The sequence below is a fragment of the Martes martes genome (assembly GCF_963455335.1).
Source record: "Martes martes genome assembly, chromosome: 3".
Lineage (NCBI taxonomy): Eukaryota > Metazoa > Chordata > Mammalia > Carnivora > Mustelidae > Martes > Martes martes.
This window is the reverse complement of record NC_137890.1, coordinates 85,997,670-86,022,981: the sequence shown is the minus strand read 5'-3', so window position 1 is coordinate 86,022,981 and position 25,312 is coordinate 85,997,670. Positions and strand designations below refer to the sequence as shown.

Sequence of the window (25,312 nt, the reverse complement as noted above, 5' to 3'; positions counted from 1 at the left end):
TGAGCAACCTCCCCAACCCCCAGCCCCCCTTGTTTTTTAGCTTTTTGGACAAAGTCAGTTTCAAAGGGAACTCTAAAGAGAACGATGAACCTTCTTTCTAGAAAGACCCAAATTTTAAAGGGTACATGAACCTCAGTTTAGGAAATTTGGTTGTAAAAGGCCAGTGGCTTGCTACCAACCACACAAAAAAATACAAGGGCAAAAAAACCCAAACAAACCGCTGAGGATCATGGACACCATGCAAAACACACTGGCTGACTAAAAACATCATCTGGGTGGCTGTCTTCAAAAATAAGATGATGGGGGTGCCTGGGTGGCTCAGTGGGTTAAAGCCTCTGCCTTCGGCTCAGGTCATGATCCTAGGGTCCTGGGATAGAGCCCTGCATCGGGCTCTCTGCTCAGCAGGGAGCCTGCTTCCTCCTCTCTCTGCCTGCCTCTCTGCCTACTTGTGATCTCTGTCTGTCAAATAAATAAAATCTTAAAAAAAAAAAAAGATGATGGGGGGTCTGGGTGGCTCAGTCAGTTAAGTGTCTGTCTACGGTTTAGGTCATGATTCTGGAGTCCTGGGATCAAGCCTGTTATCCCCCACTCCCCCACCGCTCCCTTTGCTTGTGTGCACTCTAATAAACAAAATCTTAAAAAAAAAAAAAAAAAGATGATTGTGAGGGGTGCCTGGCTGACTCAGCTGGAGACTCCTCTACACACTGGTGTGACTCTTGGGTCTTGCGGTTTTGAGTACAAGACCCTCGTTGGGTGGAGATTACTGAAATAAACTTAAAAATATTGTTGCCACTATTAAAAAAAAAAAAGGACAAAGACAATTTTTACCCATTATGATTTATTCTCTACAATACTTCGTTAAAGAGTTCAATGATTTGCACTCAGAAGTTATATAGCCAAGAGGCAACCAAATGTAATACAAAGAATTGGTCTGAAGTCTTTGCACTGAAGGCCATACAAAGTCTCTTGCTTCAGGGAAGTAAGAATGAAAATAAACAAAACAAACACATAGCTCCCTAGGCTCCAGAATCTCAATAGAAAATAGCATCAACAGTTAGTGAAAGTGTAGGTGTTAACATATCATGGAAAACAGGTCTTGTGCAAATATTAAAATTAACACCCAGGACTTCTGTATAGATGATTTTTATTATAAACAATAAAATATATGTAATGTCTCAACTACAAACCTTTCATGTTGAAAGGTTCTCTAACATGAGTTGCTTTAATATTATGAAGCGAAAAAGTTTAAGAACCTCACAGTGGAAACAATCCAACACCGACAAATCCTAGTGATCAAAGACATTCTCTTTTAGTTAACATAAAACAAGGACAATTCATAATTACAGAGAGAATGTCCTAGCTGTGGGTATTATGAGACAAGCCAACTTTCCAGACCAAAAGGCACTCACAGCTAGGGATGAAACAAACTCCGAACTGAACCAGCCAACATGGGCTGGTTCCTTTACAGCAGTTACCTACTGTTCAGCTTGAGCAGCCCAAGGACAAAGTAAACACCAAGCAGAAAACATTCCCTTCTTTTTACACCTGCCACTCACACCACATGTACTGGCCACCCTCATCACTGCTTTGGTCAAGCGCGTGGAAGGCAGTTCAGTTCCAGTTCGGAGCCGTCATCTCCCTATGCAAAGCTGCCACATGGATGATCCAGACTTAGTATTTTTCCTGAGAGCCACCTGCCACACATCTTCATGAGGTGACCATGACCGTACACTTCCAGACCGCTTCCTGACTAGGCCCCATTCAGGACAGACACTGACAGTGGCATTTCTTATGGGGCCAAATAGTTTTACTTGGTCGACTCCTGGGTCCCCCCGACCAGACCAGAGGGACTTGAGCAACTCCACTGCTGGACTTGTATGGGAGCATGAGAGAATGTGCAGGGAGTAAGGCTTCTTCACTCCAAAACCACTGAGCCCACTTCAGTGTGGTGCTGGGCTTAATCAGCCCAATTCTTGTGCACTGATTTTCTTCCCTATTTTGTGGGTTTTAAAATTTTCTGTTCATTTCTTAAATGGCAGGTATCCTACCCCACCCTCAATAAAATAAAATTAAAAACATACTATACATTGGGGAAGACAAATAGAGCAACAATTCTACAAGAAAAAAATAGGCTTGAAGAGCATGGCACTGTAGTAAATGCTTGCATGACCAGTCTCACTGAGCGTGCTCAGGGGTGAAAGTTTAGCACCAATTTTTTTGCTTTTTTTAATCTTTAGAAATTAAACACAACTTTTAACACAGAACACTTGAACAGTAATGAGTGTAGCCCTATGTATCAATACTGTTGTACAAATTGGAGGTGGGTGGTTTAGTCCAGAGCTGACCACCCTGACATCAATCCATGGCACCTAAGAGTAACTATCGTCACATTTGTTTGTTAAACAAGACATTTATTATTCTCAGCAGCAGGAAATCACGAAACAATCCCTTCATCTTCAAAAGCTTTTTTTCATTAACCTTGCAAGAGAAAAGTGGCAGGATGCAAGAACGCAGCACAACAGTTAAGATAGGGTGTTGCAGCTTGACCTGGGCATCCTGAAGTCAGCCCACTTCCCTTGCACATTCCATATCCTCATGAACAGCAGAGGATGGTACCAAGCAAATCTGCTCACCCTCATCCATTTCTTCCAAGAAATGAGACAGCAATACCTAGAATGGCAAGTGTGTCGTTTCTTGGATTATGTCCCTGCTTCTCCTCCCCCATTTCTGGCAGAAGAAAACTCAAAATTTCTTTTGATTTGGATATTTGCCCATTTTGGAAAGCCACACCATCACCACATAAACTTTAAAAAATAAATTAAATCAAAACAATGGTGTTCACCGGATTGACACCCAATCCACTTCAAGAGTTCTCTCAGCATGTTGTTGAAAACCAGTGTATCACCCTCCAGTTCCTTTCTTCCAATTGGCCACCTCTTCCTGTGAATCTTTTCAGCAGTGCCTCTGTGACATTTCCAAAGCATTTTCCAAGTCCCCAGCTTCTATGAACTCTGCCACCAAATGAGGGAGGAATAGACAAGAGGGAGGAGAAACTTGCTGACAGCTATTTGGAATCAGCAACAATGGGGAGGGGAAATATGCCACATGAAAGTCTGAATGACCTAGAATAAAATGAGCTATTTGGAACTTTGCCACGGTGGGGTGAAGATTCCCAGCATGTTAGGCAAGATAAAGATTCATCTTGTTTAATTACACTGCTTTGTTCTAAAGTCCTGGAAAGGACTGAAACAGCAACAGTCTTCCCACTTCTCCAGGCAAACTAGACAAAGGAACTCCTCTGCTTAAAGGTCCCTCAGGATGTTTGCCTGAAAAGAAAAACAGCTTGGAGACCCTGGATTCTCTCCTATGACAATGTGTCCTTCTAAAGCCCAACCCAGGTGCTTGTTGGAAAACCTATGCCTTCTGAGAACCTAGATCCAGCTATAGGCACTGCTACCAGTAGAGGAGTGAGGTAGCCGGGTGGTAAGGAAGAGGTCTCTCCTTTCTCACTGCATGCAGCGATGATTTCAGGACCTCCCAAGGGCATCCCAGTCCAGTCCTCAGCAGGCTACACCACAGAGCTCTGTTCAATACCAGGAGACTCAATGCAGGAAGAGTGCCAGAAAATCCAACTGAGAGTGGGATGAGAATTAAAACCTTCGAGGCTAATTGAGCAATGAGATCTGCAACGCCATCCAAAGGGCTTCCGATCTTGATGTGGGTCTCTGTCCAGGAGCCTCAGAGGACTCATGGTGCCCACGTTCAACCCTAACATGGCGTCCACTTATGAAGCATGGAGGTTGTGATCAACTCTTGGTACGCAATAAACTGGAAGTTTAAAAAAGGAATTTAAAACAACCTAAAAATGTTTCTTGTTGGTCTCCGTTGCCCAGACTGCCAGGGGAATACACCTACTTGATCTGGGGAGGCTGTAGGGGTGTGTGTGGGGTAAGCCTTCGTGAACCACCAATTCCGGCTTCCACTGTGTGGCCAACACAGAGGCAGCAAATCAGCAGTGGCACCTGCATGCCAAGGGTCTTCTGAACCCACACAGTAATTCTCACTAGTCATGGAGGAGCCCCAATCCAACGGAACCCCATATTGAGGAAAGGCTGAGATAAGGCTTGGGCCCCTCAAGTTCTGTTTCATTCAGTATAACCCCACCCCGCCTCAGTCAGCTGGAGGCAGACTTGGCAACGGAAGCTAGCATCATAAAATGGTGCAGTAATAGAAGTAACTGGACCAGGAAGAGGAGGCATCTGCTCCAATGATGTCATAGCCATTGGTGGCCACAGGGGGATGGGACTGGTCATGCAGCCGTGTGTCAGGAGTAATGATTGTAGAGGGGCGGGGCATGAAGAGTGCCATTCTGGAAACAGTGCTGTCGAGAAGCAATATACTCTGCATAACTGATTGTCACCTTCTCACTTCGGTACCTGTATAAGGAAACAGGAAAGGGTATTAGGAACCTCAAACTCTTCGTTCTGTAAAGTCACTCAGCAGAGAAAACCAAAAGCTTATTCCACATTTTGAAAGAATAAAAATGGAAGACCAAGAGCAATCTTACTTACAGAAAATGAAAGACAGCACAAGAAAACAATGTTGTTATTACAAATGAACAAGATGAAAAAGCACAATCACAATTCACCCCTGAGAATGTATTTTCTACACATCCCACCTTTAAACACTACTTATCAGGCTGCTCTTAAGCAATCTGCTACTGGGGTCTGGATGAAGAATGTCAAGGTCAAATTACACGGGTGGCAGACTGGAAGATGGCTATACCAATGCCCAGTGCAAACTGTGTATCTACTGCATAAAATGTGATAAATTTGACAGAAATGCAACCTCAATTTGCAGAAAAGCAACAAACAAGTTATTTATAACTAAAAGGGGCACAGATACCTAATTCTGGGTCAAATTCTGATGAAGCAGGTTAAAGGATCCTGGGGCTATATAGGACGGGTCTCAATTCCCAGATGAATATGCCATATCATATCACAGGGTCATCAGAACAGAATTCATAGCACTTTGGCTTTGCTCTGGAAAGAGCCATGAGTCAGGATGCGAAGCATGGGGTGTTACAAACCTATGGAGCCTACTACAGACCACAGGAGCTGGGTGTGACAATCCTTACCCAGAGCCATCTCTTTCCCACTGTAATCACTCCTCCACTGCAAGGTGATTATTCCTGAATTTTGACAGGGAAATGGCTGTTCAAATAAATTATAATAATAATAATAATAATAATGCTTTGTATTTGAAGTTTTTTCTTTTTTTTTTGGAATCCAAAGCATTTCAAAAACACTGGGTTATCTTCCAAATAGACCTGTGAGGTTAGTATATGATTATTCAGTATTTTACAGATGAGGGGGCCAGCAGAGGCCCACAGAAGCCCATAGAAGCTAAACCTCTCAGTGTTTCCGATTTCAGTAGGGATGGCAAAAGAACTGACATCTACTGACCACCTATAATTATTGCCTGGCCCTGGGCTAGAAATTCTTCATACATTACCTTACCACACTCTAAAACAACCCCCAGGCATTATCATTCACCTCTTACATACAGGAAAGTCCCCCTCCCCCCTCAGAGAGGCAGAGTAAGTAACTGGCCCAGGTGTCACACAGTTAAGCAGCGGTGGAGCTGGGATTCAGACTCCAAGTCCGTGTGCATTCTACTACATTGAGGCACCCTCCCCCAATGAGAGGAGTGTTTCCTTGTAACTCTCTGTGAAAACTCTCACTATTAACATGCCACCTGTATCCCCTGCCACCTGACTGCATGTGACTTCAACTGACCCTGGACCTCTGCGCTGACAGCCTTCATTCCTGACCTCAGTCTGCCCCCTTACGTCTCCCAAGCAGTGGGTCTGGCGAAGACATCCACCACCTGCTCGTGGCCTGAACTCTGCTCCAGCTCTGCCATCAACTCAGCTTCAGGGATGCCCAGGACGCTGGGAAGTCTTTGCCTTTGCTGCCACTGCTTCCTCCCAGCTTAAACCTGACCCAGATCTCTTTAGCTTAGGGACATTAGCGGAGAAAATTTTTTCTAGTCCTTTCCATCAAAAGTATCCTCCATCCAACCCGAGCTAAATTAAAATGACAAGGAAAATGAGACAGTGGGTTACCTGGTAAGTTTGATCGTTTTTCTGAATTCACTGGTAATTGGAGCCTTAAAGCCACCTTTCCTGAGCAAGGAGTCTATTGTCTGGATCTGATCCCAGTCTGAGGAGAAGAGAGGCACACTGAGGTCAGTGCACGATGACACAAGAGTAGGGTATGTTCTCAAATGGCAAGAAAAGAGAAGCAGCCAGGTCTGCTAGGGTCAAGGGGAACTCTGGACAATGGCCCCACATCCCTAGAGCGCCGTCTGCCTCAATGACATCCAAGTAGAATCGGAGACATGAGATGATAACTGGACAAACACCATAATGGCTGTCCCCAGGCCCCCTGCTCTTGTGTCTTTCTTGTCAGATGTGACCCCACTATAATTATCTGGGAGTAAACATGGTCTCAACTTAAGACTGGCCCGCTGGTCTAGTGCTGGTAACCAAGGCTGTCCTGTGAGAGGAGAGAATTCAAATTCTGCAGCCTGTATGTCTTTGTGTGGCCTTCCTTTACTTTGATGATTTCTAGGAGTCCTGTTATCTATTACAGAGAACTGACAGCAGGAAGGATGCCAATCCTTCATGAAGGACAGGAAAGTTGTTCACACATACATCATGGTGTTGTTCCTGGACGTTTTTAATAGATAAAACCAAACACATCAAAACTGAAAACCAAAGAGAAACCCCTAAATTACACCCAATTTTTAAATTTTGCCAATCAATTTTCAAAAGGCACAAGTAATCTGATTGTTACCGCCACATCTCACTGTTAGGAAATATTTATGGTATCCCTTCTTGTACAAAAATGTTAGACTTACGGCCTCAAAGTGGCTAAAAGGCTTCCTTTTTATGCCACATCCACACTGCTTTTGATGTTTAAACACAATCATGATGGAAACCAATAAGGCAATCACTCTCCAAATAATTAGTTCACTGATACACTGAACTGGGTATTTCCCTTTATTCCCGGTTTACACCCAATAAATACTGTGTGTTTTACATGTTATTTTCAAAAACAGACAGGAAAGGAGGAAGGGAGGGTGAGAGGGATGAAGAGAAGAGAGAAAAGAAACTGGGTTACATATCACAGAGCACACAAGCAACACTGAAAGGTATTCTTCCAAATATAGAGAAGATTATGTTTTGCCTTTTAACGCTGTCTAATAATTAATGATCAAAAATTCCAAACCCACTGATATGGACAACTTCCCTTTACAAAGGACTCTATAATATGGTCCAATTGATTGCTGGAATTTTGCTACAATTACCTCTAGTTTTGGGGGCCAAGGAATAAAACTTTTCACTGAGAGGAAGTGAAACAAGAGGGTAAGGGAAGTCTTTATCCCTTTTCTTCCCCAGCTCCTGCATATTTTGGGAGTTTATTTCTCATTTTATAAAACTTTGATAGACACTAAGAGGAAGAAAGACACCCATTCTTTGTTGCAGTTGGGCTGAAAGACAATAAATGCCACCTTCCTGCCTTTAACTGGTGACACTGAATAGTATCCTTCATTGAAATTCCATTTGTAAAACTCACCTTGTTCCTTAGCAACCTCAGGTAAGTATGTGGCTGTACGTTTGACGCCTTTTTCATTGATGAATTCAATTCGAATCCCATGGACCCCTACCTACAGGAGAAATAACCAAATAAAGAGCATTTACTTACTCTAATGGAACTTTAGGCAACCACATTTAATTGACACTGTCCCCTGACCAGCTCTATCCAAGTCTGAAAAAAGGAGAACCTTCTCCTTTTTCATGCCTAACTCTGCCTCACGTATAGAAGCCAAAGTAATTTCAGCTCTCCAAGTATGAGGGTTGTAGAAATAAATTCTCTCAACCACTTATCCAATAATCTGAACTATTCCATCTTTAATCTATTCCATTAAACATACCACAGGGTTTTGGGGTGCCTGGGTGGCTCAGTGGGTTAAAGCCTCTGCCTTCAGCTCAGGTCATGATCTCAGGGACCTGGGATCAAGCCTCGCTTCGGGCTCTCTGCTCAGCGGAGAGCCTGCTTCTCCCTCTCCCTCTGCCTGCCTCTCTGCCTACTTGTGATCTCTCCATCAAATAATAAAATCTTAAAAACAAAACAAAACAAAAAACATACCACAGGGTTTTGATCTAGGCTCATGACTCTGCACAACTCTTACTCAAGGGCTTACAAGAGGGATCTGGAATGCTCTCTTTATCCCCAGTATCATATCCTATTAGATGGGGGAGAAGGCTATGGAACAGGAGTGGACTGGGAAGACACAGGAAAAGAAAGACTTCACATTTCTTCCCACTTCTAAGATCACAGCAGCTTTCCTATCACCTATATGGCCCCCAGTTGCTTCCAAACTGAGCTTTAACATTCTTGTACCCTCTTCTCAATAAAGGAGATACATTACCATGTACTAACCCGAACCCAAATGCAACGAGAGATGCAGAGTTCCAAATGCGGCTGTTCTCACCTCCCAGTCCAGGTAATCACTGGCATCCTCAAAGTTAGTAAGGAGGGAGACAGAGCAGAAAAGTTTAGGCAGCTCCTCTCGGGTCAGGGGGGGAAATCGGCTGTCCTTAAGTGCACTGGAGGGGGACAGAAAACATAAGTGAGGCTGCTCTGGAGCCGAGAGCCAACATTATGTGCCCGAAAATTTATGAATCCTGAGCTAAGCAGAGAATATTGATTATCTATCCACACTAATATGCTAAAAATAACTTGATGCTATTAACTGTCTACACTTGAACAGCTAAGTGACTCACCAGATTAAAGCCCCCATACACCCTGATTACCAAAAAGAGAACACTGAAACTTTACCATTTAGAAGAAATAAAGTCAGGCAGTTGTTTCAATTCTAGCCAATTTATCTATAGAGCTTATGTCTGGTGTCATTACCTGGTTAACGTGTATTCCCTGAGTCCTGAATGAAGATTCATGGCTGAGAAGGTCCCAATGCAGCCACGAAGCCGCTTGTCCCGCCCTGTCTTCCATGTCACAAAGAGCGGACTACAAAAGCAAAACAAAAAACATTCTCCAGCCCCAAATCAATCATGGGTAGGAACAAAACCTTTGCTTTTTGCCCCATTCATTTCTGTTATTCCCCAAAAGGACTGTTTTGTGAGTTGTGGCTATCTGAAGGACTCTGCCTTTCTGGGACTGTGTAGTCTCTGGATGGAGAGACAGGGGAGACCACAGTAAGACAGTGTGAAGAAAGGAGCTCTGTGCAGCCCTTCCTATGATCCTTGCTGATACTTTTAATTCACTTTGACTTGTCTGTGCTACTTTCCTTTCCCTCTGGCCAGCACTCAACTTCTAATTTTCCAAGTCTTTCTCCTTTTCTTTACTCTATTTTTAGGAGTGTCCATCTTCCCCAGTTACTTGACACTGGGCCTGCATACCTTCCTCCCATTCCTGCAACCCCCCATTACTCCCCTAATTATCTCTGCCCCTTGTCCTGCTCTTAAATGTTTGGGGGAAAAAAACAATGTCTCTGCAAGAAAGCCTGTTATTAGAAGCTATCACTTTCTTTTTCTTTTTTTTTTTTTTAAAGATTTTATTTATTTATTTGACAGAGAGAGATCACAAGTAGTCAGAGAGGCAGGCAGAGAGAGGAGGAAGCAGGCTCCCCGCTGAGCAGAGAGCCCGATGCGGGGCTCGATCCCAGGACCCTGAGACCATGACCTGAGCCGAAGGCAGAGGCTTTAACCCACTGAGCCACCCAGGCGCCCCTAGAAGCTATGACCTTCTACTTCTTGGCCAAAGTCATGCGTCGTCACTGTCAAGCTACATCAGACTAGAAGTAACAGAATTTTTTATAAACAGGTTACAAAGCTGTCTCTTCATCCTGGTATTTCCTCTGTACTCCTATGCCTTTACTTCTCAGACTGAGCAAAATACTTTAAAAAATCAACTTAAAATTTTAAAGCTATCTACTTTGGTCACTGTTACTAAGCAGATCTGCTGCCTATCTTTTCCTTCCAGTACACACCTAAACAGCATGAAAGTTTTTGTCCCCAAACCTACTCAAAACCCCTCAAGAAGGGGCGCCTGAGTGGCTCAGTGGGTTAAAGCCTCTGCCTTCGGCTTGGGTCATGATCTCAGGGTCTTGGAATCGAGCTCCGCATCGGGCTCCCTGCTCGGCGAGGAGCCTGCTTCCCCTCCTCTCTTTGCCTGACTCTCTGCCTACTTGTGAATAAATGAATAAAATCTTAAAAAAAAAAACAAACCCAAAAACCCTCAAGAATTTCACTGTCTGCACGATGGAAATATAAATCCCTGAATACAACAGCCCATTCCCTACAACACTGCAGCCACACCTACTCTTCCAAGTCCACATCCCTCTCTTGCATGGGACACACCTGATCCCATAAGGATCAAGGCTTAGAATCTCTACCTGTTCAGTCAAGAATTTTCTGACCATGGTATCCCATGGCAGTATGTCCCTAAAAAGTTACCACATTTCTCTACATATTCTTTCCTCTGACACAATTGCACAGGAGTAACTTTCCCTCTACTTCTGTCTAGTGTGCCATAACACATTATTTAGCTTTGTGTGTGTGATTTGCCAACTTGGTAAGTCTCCCAAAAGTGAGGACTTTTTCTTCATATCTTCTCCACTCCCTGACCAGTGGGGCTATGCATTGCTCCAATATGGCATTAACAGCTGAATGAATGAGTGATCTTAGGTCAATGAATGCTCCAAAAGCATCTCTTCAGTGTTCTTTTAAAGCCAGTTCAGGGGCACCTGGCTGGATGGGTCAGAGGAACAGATTCTTGATCTCAGGGTTGTGAGCTCCAGCCCCAAGTTACATATGGAGATTAGTTAAAAATAAAATCTTGGGGCGCCTGGGTGGCTCAGTGGGTTAAAGCCTCTGCCTTCGGCTCAGGTCATGATCCCAGCGTCGTCCTGGGATCGAGCCCCGCATCAAGCTCTCTGCTCAGCAGGGAGCCTGCTTCCTCCTCTCTCTCTGCCTGCCTCTCTGCCTACTTGTGATCTCTCTCTGTGTCAAATAAATAAATTTAAAAAAAATATATTTAAAAAAAAAATAAAATTTTAAGGGGCGCCTGGGTGGCTCAGTGGGTTAAAGCCTCTGCCTTCAGCTCGGGTCATGATCCCGGGGTCCTGGGATCGAGCCCCGCGTTGGGCTCTCTGCTCAGCAGGGAGCCTGCTTCCCTCCTCTCTCTCTGCCTGCTTGTGCTCTCTGTCAAATAAATGAATAAATAATCTTATTAAAAAAAAAAAACCTTAAAAAATTTATATCACACACACACATCTATCTATCTCAACAGCCAAAGTATGGAGAGAACCCAAATGTTCACTGACTAACAAACGGATAAAGATGTGATATATATTATATGCAATGGAATATTACTCAGCCATCAAAAAGAACGAAATCTTGCCATTTGTAATGACGTGGCTGAAGCTAGAGTGTATTATGCTAAGTGAAATAAGTCAGTCAGAGAAAGACAAATACTGTTATGATTTCACTCATATGTGGAATTTAAGAAAGAAAACAGATGAACATATGGGGAAGGGACAAAAAAAAGGAGAGAAACAAGCTTTAAGAGACTCTTAATGGTACAGAACAAACTAAAGGTTGATGGATGGAGGTGGATGGGAGAATGGGTCTTATAAGTTAAAAAAAATTTTTTTAAAATGGTATTTAAATTTTTTTTTAACTTATTAAAGAGAGAGAGAGAGAGTGCGTGCACAAGCAGGGGGGAGCAGCAGAGGGATAGGGAGAAGCAGGCTCCCCAATGAGCAGGAAGCCTGACATGGGGCTTGATCCCAGGACCATGGATCATGACCTGAGCAGAAGGTAGAAACTTAACCAACTGCGCCATCCAAGGTGTCCCTATGGGTGATGGGTATTAAGGAGGGCAATTGTGGGGTACCTGGGTGGCTCAGGTGGCTAAGTATCGGACTGTTGGTTTTGGCTCAGGTCATGATCTCAGGGTTGTGAGACTGAGCCCTTTGTCAGACTCTGCTTGGGTCTGCTTGAGATTCTCTCTCCTTCTCCGTGTGCACCTCCCCCTGCTCATATGCTCTCTCTCTCTCTACAAAAAATAAATAAATCTTTAAAAATAAAAAAAAGGGCACTTGTTATGATGAGCACTGGGGTTGTATGTAAATGATGAATCATTGAATTCTACTCCAGAAACCAATATTGCACTGTATGTTAGCTCTCTAAAATTTAAATTAAAAAAAAGAAAAGGAAGGAAAGAAGGCCAGGTAGCTCAGAGTTACTTCCAATTCTGTGGAAGGAGAAAACACAGGCATGGATTACTTCACTTTATACACACTCCGTTTAAATCACTGATACCAGTTCGGGACAAAAATGATGGAGTCTTGAGGTAAAAACAGTAAAGCAGATTCTGACATTCTTGGTGGGGTGTGAGTAGCCATGTGGGATCACCATGGGATTACTGATGAACAAAGTGAGGGACTCTTATTAAGAGCATCACAGCTCCCACTAAATGAGCTCCTATTCTCTAGCCTGGCCCTCAGACACTTCCAATTCACTTGGACTTCCAACACCTGGGTCCACAATGATGTTATGTGTGGTATCTCCACTCAAGAGGTTGAATCACCTACCCACTGCAATATAAACCAACAAACCAAAAGAAGAACCAAGAAGAAAATCCTAATTTCTACAATATTAGCTTAAAAACAAACCTAGACCTCTGCCAAGTGTAACCTAGACCTCTTCTGTTACTGAATCCAGGTATTGTTCTAGATATTGTCTAGACATTTCTCATTATCCTCTGCCTGAATGATACTAAAGCTTTTTATAAGTGCCAGACTCTCTCAAGAGAACAATTCAAAAAAGACAGCATCATGGCTTTCTTAATGTCCCCTGCACCTGACTGATTTACTCACTAGGGGTCATTGGTGAATCTAGGAAGTCGTGGCTGTGGGAAGCCATAGAGGTGACAGTAGAGGACGTCAAAGCAGTAGCAGCACATCTCTGCAGTCACCACCAGATTCTTGGTGGTGTTGGCAGTTCCATTGGGCCGGGGAAGAGGGCTCAGCGCTCCCGATGCGGGATTCATTCGTGTAATGGGAGAATTTCCAGGTCCCAGAGTTAAGTCCGACACATTCTCCCGACCACTGCTGCTATCCACATGCTGGTGGTTTTGAAGAGGTCCTGAACTAGAGCCGGGGACAGTTGTGGACTGGTTCCCGTGACTATGCGTTCCACTTCCAGATAACTTGGGCTTCTTGACCCCACAACAGCCTGCTGCCAACTTGGGCTCAAGTGGAGGAACACAACGTCTTTTTCCCATCCTGATTCAGTGCTTGAGGTCTGGAATGCTGCAGAACCCTGACCAAAAAGAGAACAGTTACGTATTAATTCAAAAGGTTAGTTAAAAGGAGAAAACAAAAATAAAAAAGAAAAGCGTCTATGTAGAAAGTCACCAAATTCTTTTTCTCATCCAGGTCACCAGATCACAAAAGGCTGTGGACCAGCATGACTGGAAGAAACCCTGAGTTGCAGACTAGGGACATCTAACCTTTTCCTAAAGAAGGACTATTTTTCCTTTTCTATAAAGCCTTATGATCATCACAGATGGAGGCAGGCAACTAGCAGCCCCTCTTGCCCAGGACTCCCTAGGGCAGAAGGGCAGGCAGGTGGCAGCCATTGTGGAGCTGCACGAGGACATTTCAAGATTGCAAGATAGCACTGGACCTGTCAGACTTGTCATCACTGCAGTTCTCTACCTTTTAGGGCCTCCAAATTAGACCACCCTATTTTTAAAGAGCCCCAGAGGAATCTTCATGCTTCTCCTCGTTAACCACATCTTTTCAGCATTTTACTCATTACTAACCTAAATCTGTGATTTCAGCCCTAGACCCGAGTGAATACGAAAAGCAGTTAGCTGCCATTCTGAAAAGAGCACACCTTCCAACACAAGGCTCCCACCTTTCCATCCTCACAGCTCTCATTCTCCAATGCCTTGCTCATTTTCTTTGGTTCTCTGAACTCACTCCAATGTCTACACATCTCTCTATACTTTCAAAACCCCAATTCAAAAAAAGCTACAACCTAGTAGGAACCTTTATTCACACAAATGACCCAAGCTTCACAGGCCTTTTGTGAGGTAGCCATTTCCTCCCTGTCACAGCAAGGCAGATGCATGCAAAGCCACTCAGCTTAACAATGTGTGGCAGCGGATGGGCCAGGAAACCAGAACACCCCATCTGATGATGTAAATGGAAGGAAGGAATTTTTTTTTACTGTTTTTTCTTAAACAGCCTAAGGTAAAAATGGACAGTTATAACACAACCAAGATTCTTTCTCTGATTCAACAGAATCAGGAAAATAGATCCTAATTATTTCAATGTCAATAATACCAAAGTTTGTAAAATTCTGCTGACTTGAGAGAAAAGCACACTTAAATCTCTCTGTGATTTGGACATATAACACATAATTGCCTTTAAAAAAAACAACACATAATTTGCCTTTTTACGCACTGCTCTATAATATAGTATTTTGGTTGTAAATTCTACAACCTTTTAAATCAAATTAGATATTTACATGCCCATCTGCAAAGCCATTATTTCTACACAAATAAGCTGTCACTTTAGGCTGAATGAAATACAAAAAATTCACAAGGTTTTTTTTTTTTTTAAAGATTTCATTTATTTATTTGACAGAGAGAGAAGAAAGAGAGAGGGAGAGAACACACAAGCATGGGGAGAGGGAGAAGCAGTCTGTCCAATGAGCAGGGAGAACTATGTGGGACTTGATCCCAGGACCCTGGGATCATGACCTGAGCTGAAGGCAGACACTTAAGTGACTTAGTCACCCGGGTGCCCCTATTTTTGTTCTTGATATATGCTGATCCATAACAAAATACTACTATTGTACTTAGGGCAATTCTTAGTGAGATGAAAATTGCTTGTAGCTGAGCGATAATAGTTTGTATACTTCAATGTCTGGCTTGACACAGGTTTCTTTTTGAGAAAGCCTTAGGTACTTAATAACCACCCCCCACCACCACCAATGACATGTTTGTTTCTGAGTGTGGATGTTGCTGTCTTTCTTGTTTAGACTGTTAAAAGAGGGAGAACTCTCTTGGGTTAAAAATGCTGCCTCCAGAGCCAAATGGTCTGTTCAAATTCTGATTCCTCCGGGATCAAGCTCTCTATGACTCAGTTTCCTCAGTATGGGAATAACAATAGTACTTCCTACTTGCCTCTTGGGGTTTTAGGAGAATTAAATTAGTTTAATATGCATAAAGTGTTTGAAACAGTGCCTGATACCTAGTAGGTGGCAATATATCTAGCTGCTCTTATCACTTGGGCTCATGTTTCATTGCCCCATTAGGATGGAAATCCTAGAGGGCCAGGACTCCCGCTACGTACTTAGCACTTAGATCAGTGCTTGCTCTCAACAGGTACGCTTTAAATATTACACTGAATCCTCGAAACCATTCAGCAAGGCAGACGATGTTACTATTACTTTACAGAGGAACCTTGCACTTAAGAAGCAAGATAACTTGCCCCAAATCGAACTGCCACTAAGTGGCAGAGTTAGGATTTGGACCACAGTCTGTCAGCCTCCAAGGCCTGGGTCCTTCCACCAAGTCCCAGAGAAGATGAGGCCTGCCAGTAATACCCACTGGATTCAGTCATTTCCCAAGGGCTTGAATTACACTGAATTATATTCAAGGGTATACTAAAACTAACTTAATAGTTCACAGAATCTTGTCAATAAAAACGGAGCAGGAGGGGCGCTGGCTGCCTCAATTGGAACAGCATGCAACTCTTGATCTCAGGATTCTGAGTTCAAGCCCCACGTTGGGTACAGAGATTACTAAACAAATTAAAAATAAATAATAAAACAAAATGGCCTAAAAAATGACCTATGCCCAAAGCCAACATCTTAAGCCACAACCCTGAAAATGATCAGTGCCCCTGCCACTGCCATTAGTCTGAAGTGGATGTCACTGGCCTCTTGACTTTCTACCTTGCAGGGGGCTAAATTAATTAATTTTGAAGATTTTATTTATTTGATAGAGAGCGAGCGAGCACAAGAAGTAGGCAGAGCGGCAGGTAGAGGGAGAGGGAGAAGCAGGCTCTCCGCTGAGCAGGGAGCCCGATGTGGGGCTCGATCCCAGGACCCTGGGATTATGACCTGAGCTAAAAGTGGCTGTTTAACCAACTGAGCCACCCAGGCGCCCTAAAGATTTTATTTATTTGACAGAGCGAGATTAGGAACATAGCAGGATTCCCGATAAGCAGGGAGCCCAATGGGGTGCTCAATCCCAGGATACCTGAGTTGAAGGCAGACGCTTAATAACTGATCCACCCAGGTACCCCAAGACACATGTCGCTGAATGAAGCAGCAGGACTCTCTCTATAGAGAGCTGGAGTTTTCACAGGCTCTCCAGAAAGCCCCAAAGTTCAAAGCAGCAAAGAGAAGGGATGAAACACCACAGTTAAAAAAAGAAATGTCTCCTCACTCTCATTACCCCAAAGCACACCTGAAGGAAGAACTTAGTGTCATGAGATGGCAACTCAGGTGCTCCTCAGCAGGTGTCATCAGCCGCCCGACTGGAGAAACATCCCACAATGGAGCAACAGCAAGGACTGTCAAACCATGCCAAGGCAGGCGAAGATTCTGCCTGTGCACCACATACTAGCACCGATCTGCAGCTGAGCATGATCGCCAACAGATACCAAGTGACTACATTTAACAATTCCCCACACCCTCCTAAACTATGATTTGAACTGAATAGAACCAACCCAAATCTTGTGGCTCCTTAGGCCCAAGCATTTCTCTGGAGGCCACTAAGCAAATAATTCAACCGATATTCTCAATTAATGACCAAAGGTGGTGTTAAAGACTCTTTGCATCAAAATTATAACGTATTTCTTCAAAAACTTGCTCCCTAAATTTAAATCTACAAAAATTTCAAACACAAAGTCAACAGTATGATGGACCAAGAGCCAGTTTTATAATTTTTAACATATGGCCAACCTTATTTCAACTATAGCCTACATACTCACTCTGTCTCTCCGCTTACTGAATTATTATGAAGACTTTTTTTTAAAAGAAGACTTTATTTGAGAGAGAGACAATGAGAGAGGGAGAGAGCATGAGAAGGGGGAGGGTCAGAGGGAGAAGCAGACTCCCTGCTCTGCAGGGAACCTGATGCGGGACTTGATCCTGGGACTCCAGGATTATGACCTGAGCCGTAGACTGTCGTTTAACTGACTGAGCCATCCAAGCGCCCTGAAGACGTTTTTTTGTTTTTTTTAAAGATTTTATTTATTTGACAGAGATCACAAGAAGGCAGAGAGGCAGACAGAGAGAGAAAGAGGAGGAAGCAGGCTCCCTGCTGAGCAGAGAGCCCGATGTGGGGCTCAATCCCAGAACCCTGAGACCATGACCTGAGCCGAAGGCAGAGGCTTTAACCCACTGAGCCACCCAGGCGCCCCTGAAGACATGTTTTTAAGGAGGCCAATATTTTACTTATCTGTTGGCCTAAGGCAAATAATGAGTGACTTACAGGTGAAGAATGTGAAGGAAATGAGAGTGCAGTTAGTAAATACTTATTTAGATTATAAACCCTGTCTACCAATTTGATCAAAACTTTCTCTTTGAGGGATCCCCTGGATGGCTCAATTGGTTAAGTGTCTGCCTTTGGCTCAGGTCATGATAGCAGGGTCCTGGGATGGAGTCCTGTATGGGGCTCCTTGCTCAGCAGGGAGCCTGCTTCTCACTCTGCCTGCTGCTCCCTCTGCTTGTGCACTCTTTCTCTCTGACAAATGAAATCTTAAAACAACAACAACAAAAATGTAACTTTCCCTTTAAGGTTCTTTTAATCCTACTCCAACAAAGTGAGCCATCTCACCACAACTAAGCAGTCCCCAACTCAGCTCCCAGGACTGCCCTCCAATGACCTAAGACATATTGGTTTCTCCAAAAGCTGAGCTTCTGAGAGTACAGCCTAAGAGAACTCAGAACAGCATTTCAATACAACAGACTAACCAGTTAAAAACAAATTACTCCTAATGACACACTCTACCTTTTCTAAAGCTGCATGTGCATTTGTTCTCACCCTTCCCCCAAACTTCATGTAAACTACCAACAATGGTACTTTGATATAGGAGTTCCTGAGTGGATACTATGAAGTCGGTTCGCCTGAAATAATTGGAATCGGGTATAAAAACTTTTCTTTCCTCTGTTGCTCTGGGCTGGGTGGCTTACCCTGCCACCTCAATCCCAGACAGCACTGAACACATCAACCACCTTTATAAACACATATATCACTGAGACCCTTCTAAGCCTTTAGCTGGTTTACTCTTTCAAAGCTAAACTCAAGGGCCATTTCTTTTTTTTAAAGATATTTTTTATTTGACACAGAGAGTGCACACAAGAAGGGGGAACGGCAGAAGTGGGAGAGGGCAAAGTGGGCTCCCTGCTCAGAAAGGAGCACAACGCAGGGTTCAATCCCAGGACCTGCAATCATGACCTGAGCCCAAAGCAGGCAGGTACTTAACCAACTGAGCCACCCAGGTGCCTCAAGGGCCATTGTTTTAAAAAAATATTTTATTTATTTGAGAGTGTGTGCACACACATACAGGGGGAGGTTTGGAGGGAGAGGGACAAACAGACACCATGCAAAGCATGGAGCCTGATGTGGGGCTCCATCCCAGGACCCTGAGATCATGACCTGAGCCAAAATCAAGAGTCAGACACTTAACCCACTGAGCCACCCAGGCGCTTCTTGAGGGCCACTTTATTTAGTTATTTATTTTTAAAGATTTTTATTTATTTATCTGACAGAGATCACAAGTAGGCAGAGAGGCAGGCAGAGAGAGAGAGGAGGAAGCAGGCTCCCTGCTGAGCACAGAGCCCGATTCGGGGCTCGATCCTAGGACCCTGCGATCATGACCTGAGCCGAAGGCAGAGGCTTAACCCACTGAGCCACCCAGGTGCCTCTTGAGGGCCACTTTAAAAAAGCCAGCAATGGGATGCCTGGGTGGCTCAGTGGGTTAAGCCTCTGCCTTCGGCTCGGGTCATGATCTCAGGGTCCTGGGATCGAGCCCCACATCAGGCTCTCTGCTCAGCGGCGAGCCTGCTTTCCCCTCTCCCTCTGCCTGCCTCTCTGCCTACTTGCGATCTCTCTCTGTCAAATAAATAAATTAAAAAAAAAACAAAAAAATCTTTAAAAAAATAATAAAAAATAAAAAAGCCAGCAGCATTGATTTCATTTTCCTACTGCCTATCTACTTTAGACCAATCAATGAGAATGAACAAGTTAAAACTAGATTTCCACCAGATGGAGACAACACCCATACTTCCACAAAAGCTGGAGAAGTAACAGGAATCACAGTTTTACCTCTTCCTTCAGGACCTCCTAACCTGTGTCAAGTATAGGGAAGCATGTTTACTGTTGAAAAAGGAACCACGCCCTTTATCTGATACGCAACAGTCAAGGGGTCTTGACCTTCATTAGGGTCCATAACAGAAGATGGTAACTCTTCTTTCCTCTGTGGGGGAACCTGAGCAGTGCTCTGTTGCTCCACACTGGGTGGCTTACCATGCCACCTCAATTCCAGACAGCGCTGAACTCATTACCTTTAGTCTCAGAGGCTGGGTGGTCTTTTTGTGTTTTCTTTTACAACACCTAATACAGTGCCCTGCATATAGTATACATGCCAACAATCTTTTTAATTTTTTTTTAAGATTTTATTGATTTATTTGGCAGAGAGAGATCACAAGTAGGCATAGAGGCAGGCAGAGAGAGACGGGGAAGCAGGTTCCCTGCTGAGCAGAGAGCCCAATGCGGCTGGTTCCCAGGACCTGGAATCATGACCTGAGCTGAAGACAGAGGCTTTAACCCACTGAGCCACCCAGGCGCCCCACATGCCAACAATCTTATCTACAGATCTCCGAGTTATTTCATTGGTTTGTCTTTTTTATAAAAAGAATGCTTACAGCACAAGCTAATCTTTAGACCTTTGGTTCTACTGTGAGGTGCCGACTGTGAGGTGTCTTAGAAGCTGAAGGAAACTGAATTACTAGTATGTATTCTTACTGATGTCAACTCTATTCAGCCCAAACCAAGGAATGGTTTAATTCATAGATAAATGGATACCCAATGTGGCCAATTCATTCTAAAAATTAGATCAGATATCCCTTAAATTAATGTCTTGGCTTGATTTATGCTTATAGCTGCTTTCTTTGCTAAAACACACTAGTCACTGGTCAGTCCTGGACTTAGCCCTGGGTGGTATTTAACTTTAGATTTGCTCAAGGCCTTCCTTTGACAGGCCATACCCAGCTTCTAAAACTGTATTTGAGAAGGTTTTTTTTTGAATGATGGGATGCTTTAAGAGCTACGCACTGGAATATTATTTGCCTGGGAAATAATTTATTATTTCAGGAGTTAGGACAAATGTTATCTCATAAACTGCTAATGTTTATAAAGAAGGTATAGAGACCAGTATTGAGGGGAAGATGTGAAGATACCCCGATGGATCTGGCTGGCTGAGCAGGATGGCCTTCCTCCCTTGCTTTGGGTCTCCCTCATGCTTCTCGAGTTCACTGACATCTTCACAGAGCAGCTCCCATCATCAGAGGACAGAGCATAGGCTCTGGGATTATAGTCTAGGCCCAAATTCTAACTCTTGACTTGTCACGTACTGGCTACACAAACTCAGGTGGGTTGTCACATCTCTGTGGACTTAGGCTCCTGATACCACAGAGGATGATCTGTGACCATTCAATGAATAAGCCATGAAAAGCATCTAGCATTCCTTGACACATAACTATTATTTATTAGAGTGTCTAGTATTATTAACACTACCACTATGGTAGGGTATGTTACAAAGAACAATAGCTTAAAATTCTTAAAATTTCTAGAGAAATAGATGCCCTCATAACAAAATTCTATTAACTACCTTGTAGTCAAATAAATAAAATCTTTAAGAACTACATTGTAGTCTAAAAGATCATATCACTAACATGATATTATTACTCTAATGACCTTGATGCTTTTCCTTTTTGCAGAGCAATGGCTTCTAATAAATCACCCACTGATCTGTCCACTGTGAGATGCCAGAAAATACAGAGAATGAATACTGGGCTGTCTGAGGTGCCCACACTTCTAATCTACCAGAGTCCTCTCTTAAGCTTACATACACACACAAAAAAAGATGAAACTTCCTAAATATTCTATTTATTGTAGAAGTCTTGACATATGAGTACTAATGGAACCTCTGTGTGTCAAAGTAGTTAGAGCTCAAACAATAACCAGATTAAAATGTCTAGAAAAGCCTGGAGATGAAAAAACAAAATCTAGATTCACCTTTTGAAGATAAGCTTAAAACAACTTACTGGGGAGCATAACCTTCTAACAAATAGATCTGGAGGTAGGAAAGAGGCAAAAAAAAAAAGGAGTCTCTGGTTTTTCTTGTTATTACCTAGTGTCCAGATGTCTGTTCAAATCAAGCTTTATACAGAAGGGAATGGGTTGTCGTTTCCTTCGTGATGAAGAGTTGAACCGAAATTCAATTTAATAATTATATTGTATGAGTAGGAAAATGGCACCTGAACTGTAATTCTGGCCTACTTATGTAACTATTTCAAGAAATAGTCAGATGAAAAACCCACAAACATTCTGGTAATCATTCCAAACTATCACTTTTATATTTTTGAAGCCTCAAGATACACACATACACATATCCAAATACTTGCTGTTTGAAAAATTTCCCTGCAAAATACACTTGATCTTAGGATGAGAGTGATCCCACAAAATACAGATCTACCTATATAACTGCTTTTAAAACTTACAGATTTACAAAAATGCACAGAACTATATATTCTCATTTCAACTTAGCTTAAAGAAAAACACAGGAGTCAGAAGTTTTGTTTTTAGATTCCTTTCCCTTTACAGTGTGATCTATGGCAAAGTGCCAGGTATTTTTGGGCCTTGGTTCTTTCATTTGTAAAATGAAAATATTTGTCCCGTCTCCCTCACGGAGGGATTGTAAGGCTCCAATAAGATGTGAAGCAGTGTGAAAAACTATCTTACAAGTGTTTGCATAACCACATTTAATAAACTCAAGGGGATGCAGCTGTAATAAAAAAATTTCCGGAAAATAGTATCACCATAGCAGATTTAGGGCAAAATGTTCCAAAAATCTCTGAAGATTATAACCATATGGAAGAGACCCAATAACTGACCTTGATTAGGAGCTGCATTAACCTCAGAGTTTTGATCTTTGATTGTCTTAAAAATTAGTAACTTGGGAAGGGAGGGAGCCAGACCTTATGGACTTTTAACAACGTAAAGGATAAGTGTAATACTACATCACTATCTAGGTCACTCTACTGGGATTATGGAAAATAAACTTGTCTTTACAAATTTACTTTAAAAGAGCAAGCAGAAGGAAATTCATTAGTATTAGAACCTTCTCAAGGAAACAGAAAAATACAAGTGAGAAAGTAAACCTACATCCTAATGTCCTAGCACAGGACTAAAACCAACAACAGCAACAAGTTCTAAACATTCTAAATATGTCAAGGTAATACTCACTGAAAGCAGATAGTTTGTATTGCCAGGGAACAGCTATAACAGAGGAGAGGAGTTATTTTGTCTCTGAAATGAACTTTCTTCCTTCCGATTCCATTCCTTCTTCCTGTACCTAAGACAGAAATGCAGGTGCAGCGAATGAACAAAATCAAGGCAGTCCAGAGGTAAGATACGGTTTTTGAAAAATTACAACTCCATTGAGCAATTTCTAGGAAAAAAAAAAAAAAAGAAAAAGAAAACAACAGCTAGGAACAAGCTCTCCCTACTTCAAAACATTTCCAAATCTAAATATAAGGTAGCAATGGCAGTCCCATGCACTGAATCACCTCATCCTTGGCGTCATCACCAAGGGAGGACACTGAGGATCAAAGGTTTTATTGAACCTGAACACGAGACACACATTAAAACTTCTCCACCACTAATTTAGATCAAAACTTGCTCTCAGGCCAAGATATACCATTTCAAGGCCCTCCACTGGTTTCAGAATACAAGCACATTCCCAAATCCTCTGCAAAGATGGTGTTGAAGAATTACTGGACAGCATGCTAGGGTCCTGAGGACAGGCCATCTTGTCACCCCAGGTGGACATGATAATTGTTGGTAAGAGTCATCCATCCTTCCTACTAGTTTTGCACGAATCTCCTCATGATCTCTTCAACAACTCTCCCCACCTCGCAGTAGTAGAGAATTAAGCTATTCCCAAAGATGTAAACAGGAGACTCCAAGCCCCACCCACACTATCCAAGGAGAGGGCAGTGAAAGAGGATAGGCCCAGAGGGATGAGGGTAAGGGAGTGTGGCAAAGTGAGGAGTTCAGATCAGGACAGGGAAGGGAGGAGGGCAAGGAATGAAGGGCAAAACCCACAGCCCGGAAAGGAGAGAGAGGCATAAAACCCAAAGAGTTTAAGGTGAAGAGGTAATGGAAATGGGGCTATGGGTGGATAAGGAAGCAGAGAGTGAGGGTGGGGCTTGGAAAAAAGAGAAGAGGAAGAGGAGAAAAAGCGTGCGCGTGAAAAGAGAGTTAGGCAAGAAAAGGACGAGACAGAGTGGGCAAGGAGGCCGGAGCAGGGAGGGGCAAAGCAGGCAGAGAGAAAGGTGAAAGGTAAGAAAAAAAGGGGTGGGGAAAGAGAGTACGAGGCGCTGGGGGGAGTTGGGGAGACGCCAGAGCGACGGGTAGGGCACCGAGGGCCGAGCCGCGGGGGTGGAATCCAGACGCCGGGCGGGGGAGGGGGCGGCGGGACAGTGGGTGGGGGCCGCCAGGCGGCGCCGGAGACCACCAAACTTTACATAGACCCGAGACTGTTTCCTGGAGGGAGTGCAGAAAGGAGCTGGAGCCTCGCCTGGCCTCGCCTCACCTCACCTCGCGGCCCAGGGCAGGAGCGTCCGCCTACCCCTCCCCAGCAATGCCTCCCGACCCCCCTGCCCTCGGCGGGGACACGCGGCCCGCAGGCCCCGCTCGCCTTCTTCCCCCGCCACCCGACAGCCCCTCCCCCACGCTGCCCCGGGACCCCCGCCGCTGACCCCAGAGACCCCGTTCCGGGCCCCTCCGCTCGCTCTGGGGTGAGAAGGCCCGGCGGGCACGGCGGCAGCAGCCCGAGGGAGGCCCGGCCCGGCGGGGAAGGAGGAGGAAGAGGGCGCGGCGCAGCCCGAGTTTCCCACCTTTTCTCCTGGCCCAGACGCAGCTGGGGTGGACGGGACCTCTCGCGCTCTGCCTTCTTCTCCTGCTTCATGGAGCCATGCGCCTGGGTGGGGGCTCCCGAGAGAAGCGGGCCCGCGGGCGGGCCGGACGCGCGGCGCGGACGGGGCGGGGCGAAGAAGGCCGGCGGGCGGGCGGAGGAGGAAGCGGCGGGGCGGCGGTGGCGGCAGGGAAGAACTGCTAGAGGAATTCCCCGGGCTGCTGGAGGACTGAGTCTAGCCGGGACCCGAGTCCTCCAGTATCCCAGCAGCCACCGGAGGCAGTGAGGTAATGGAGGAAGAATGTAGGGAGTCCTCCAGTGGACCACACGCCCTCTAGCGAGCCGCGAAAACCATAGAGATCCCGGAGCCGCCAGAGCACCGCCCCGCTACTGTCACGTGGCCTGAGTCCGCGCACTTTATTGGCTGGCGCCGACTCTACGGGGTTGAATTTAGAGGGCTGCTTTCCATTCGTGGGGCCGCGTCCCAGGCAGTTGGAATAAAAGGGTAGTCGCGGAGCCGATGCGGAGGCGCCCGGTGGCCCGCCTCATATCCGAGTGCCACGTTCCGCCCGCTAAGCCACCCGCACGGCCGGCCGGCGCAGTGCACGCCGGGCCGCCCGGCCTCTGCGAACGGACGTGCAACGCTCCGGGAGATTTCGTGCGGGCCCGGGAGGGCAGCGTTGTAGGCGCCGGGGCCCTGCTGGGGTTTCCGGCCCTGCCGCCTGGCCCTCGCCCGCCTTAGCACCCGTCACCCAGCTGCCCACGGCCCTAACCCCCCGCAAGCGCCCACGCCTCATGTTGCCTCACGCGACCCGGCCGCCGCCTTCAAAAGCAGCCAGGAACGGGGCAGCTCAGAGCCGCGTAAATCAAGCCGACCGACTGGCCACGGCCATGCCTGAGGGAGGTGTTCCAGGCCCCTTGCCAGACTCTTCACGGACCTAGAAGGGCAAACAGCACCCAGCCTTTGGTATCGGGAGTCCATCTTTCTGTC

General features: G+C 44.8%; 1 protein-coding gene across 1 annotated transcript; it reads right to left on the bottom strand.

The window, feature by feature from the left end:
* Nucleotides 1-2,195: 2,195 nt before the first annotated feature.
* On the bottom strand, nt 2,196-24,441 carry AMMECR1L (AMMECR1 like). Its single transcript, XM_080798911.1, has 8 exons — nt 24,305-24,441; nt 22,650-22,758; nt 12,973-13,417; nt 8,988-9,098; nt 8,563-8,677; nt 7,644-7,734; nt 6,128-6,224; nt 2,196-4,436 (listed from the first exon to the last, which is right to left on the bottom strand). Exons 3-8 carry the CDS (start codon nt 13,377-13,379, stop codon nt 4,325-4,327), a joined length of 933 nt encoding a protein of 310 aa, XP_080655037.1. The 5' UTR covers nt 13,380-13,417; nt 22,650-22,758; nt 24,305-24,441; the 3' UTR covers nt 2,196-4,324.
* Between the last annotated feature and the right edge of the window lie 871 nt (nt 24,442-25,312).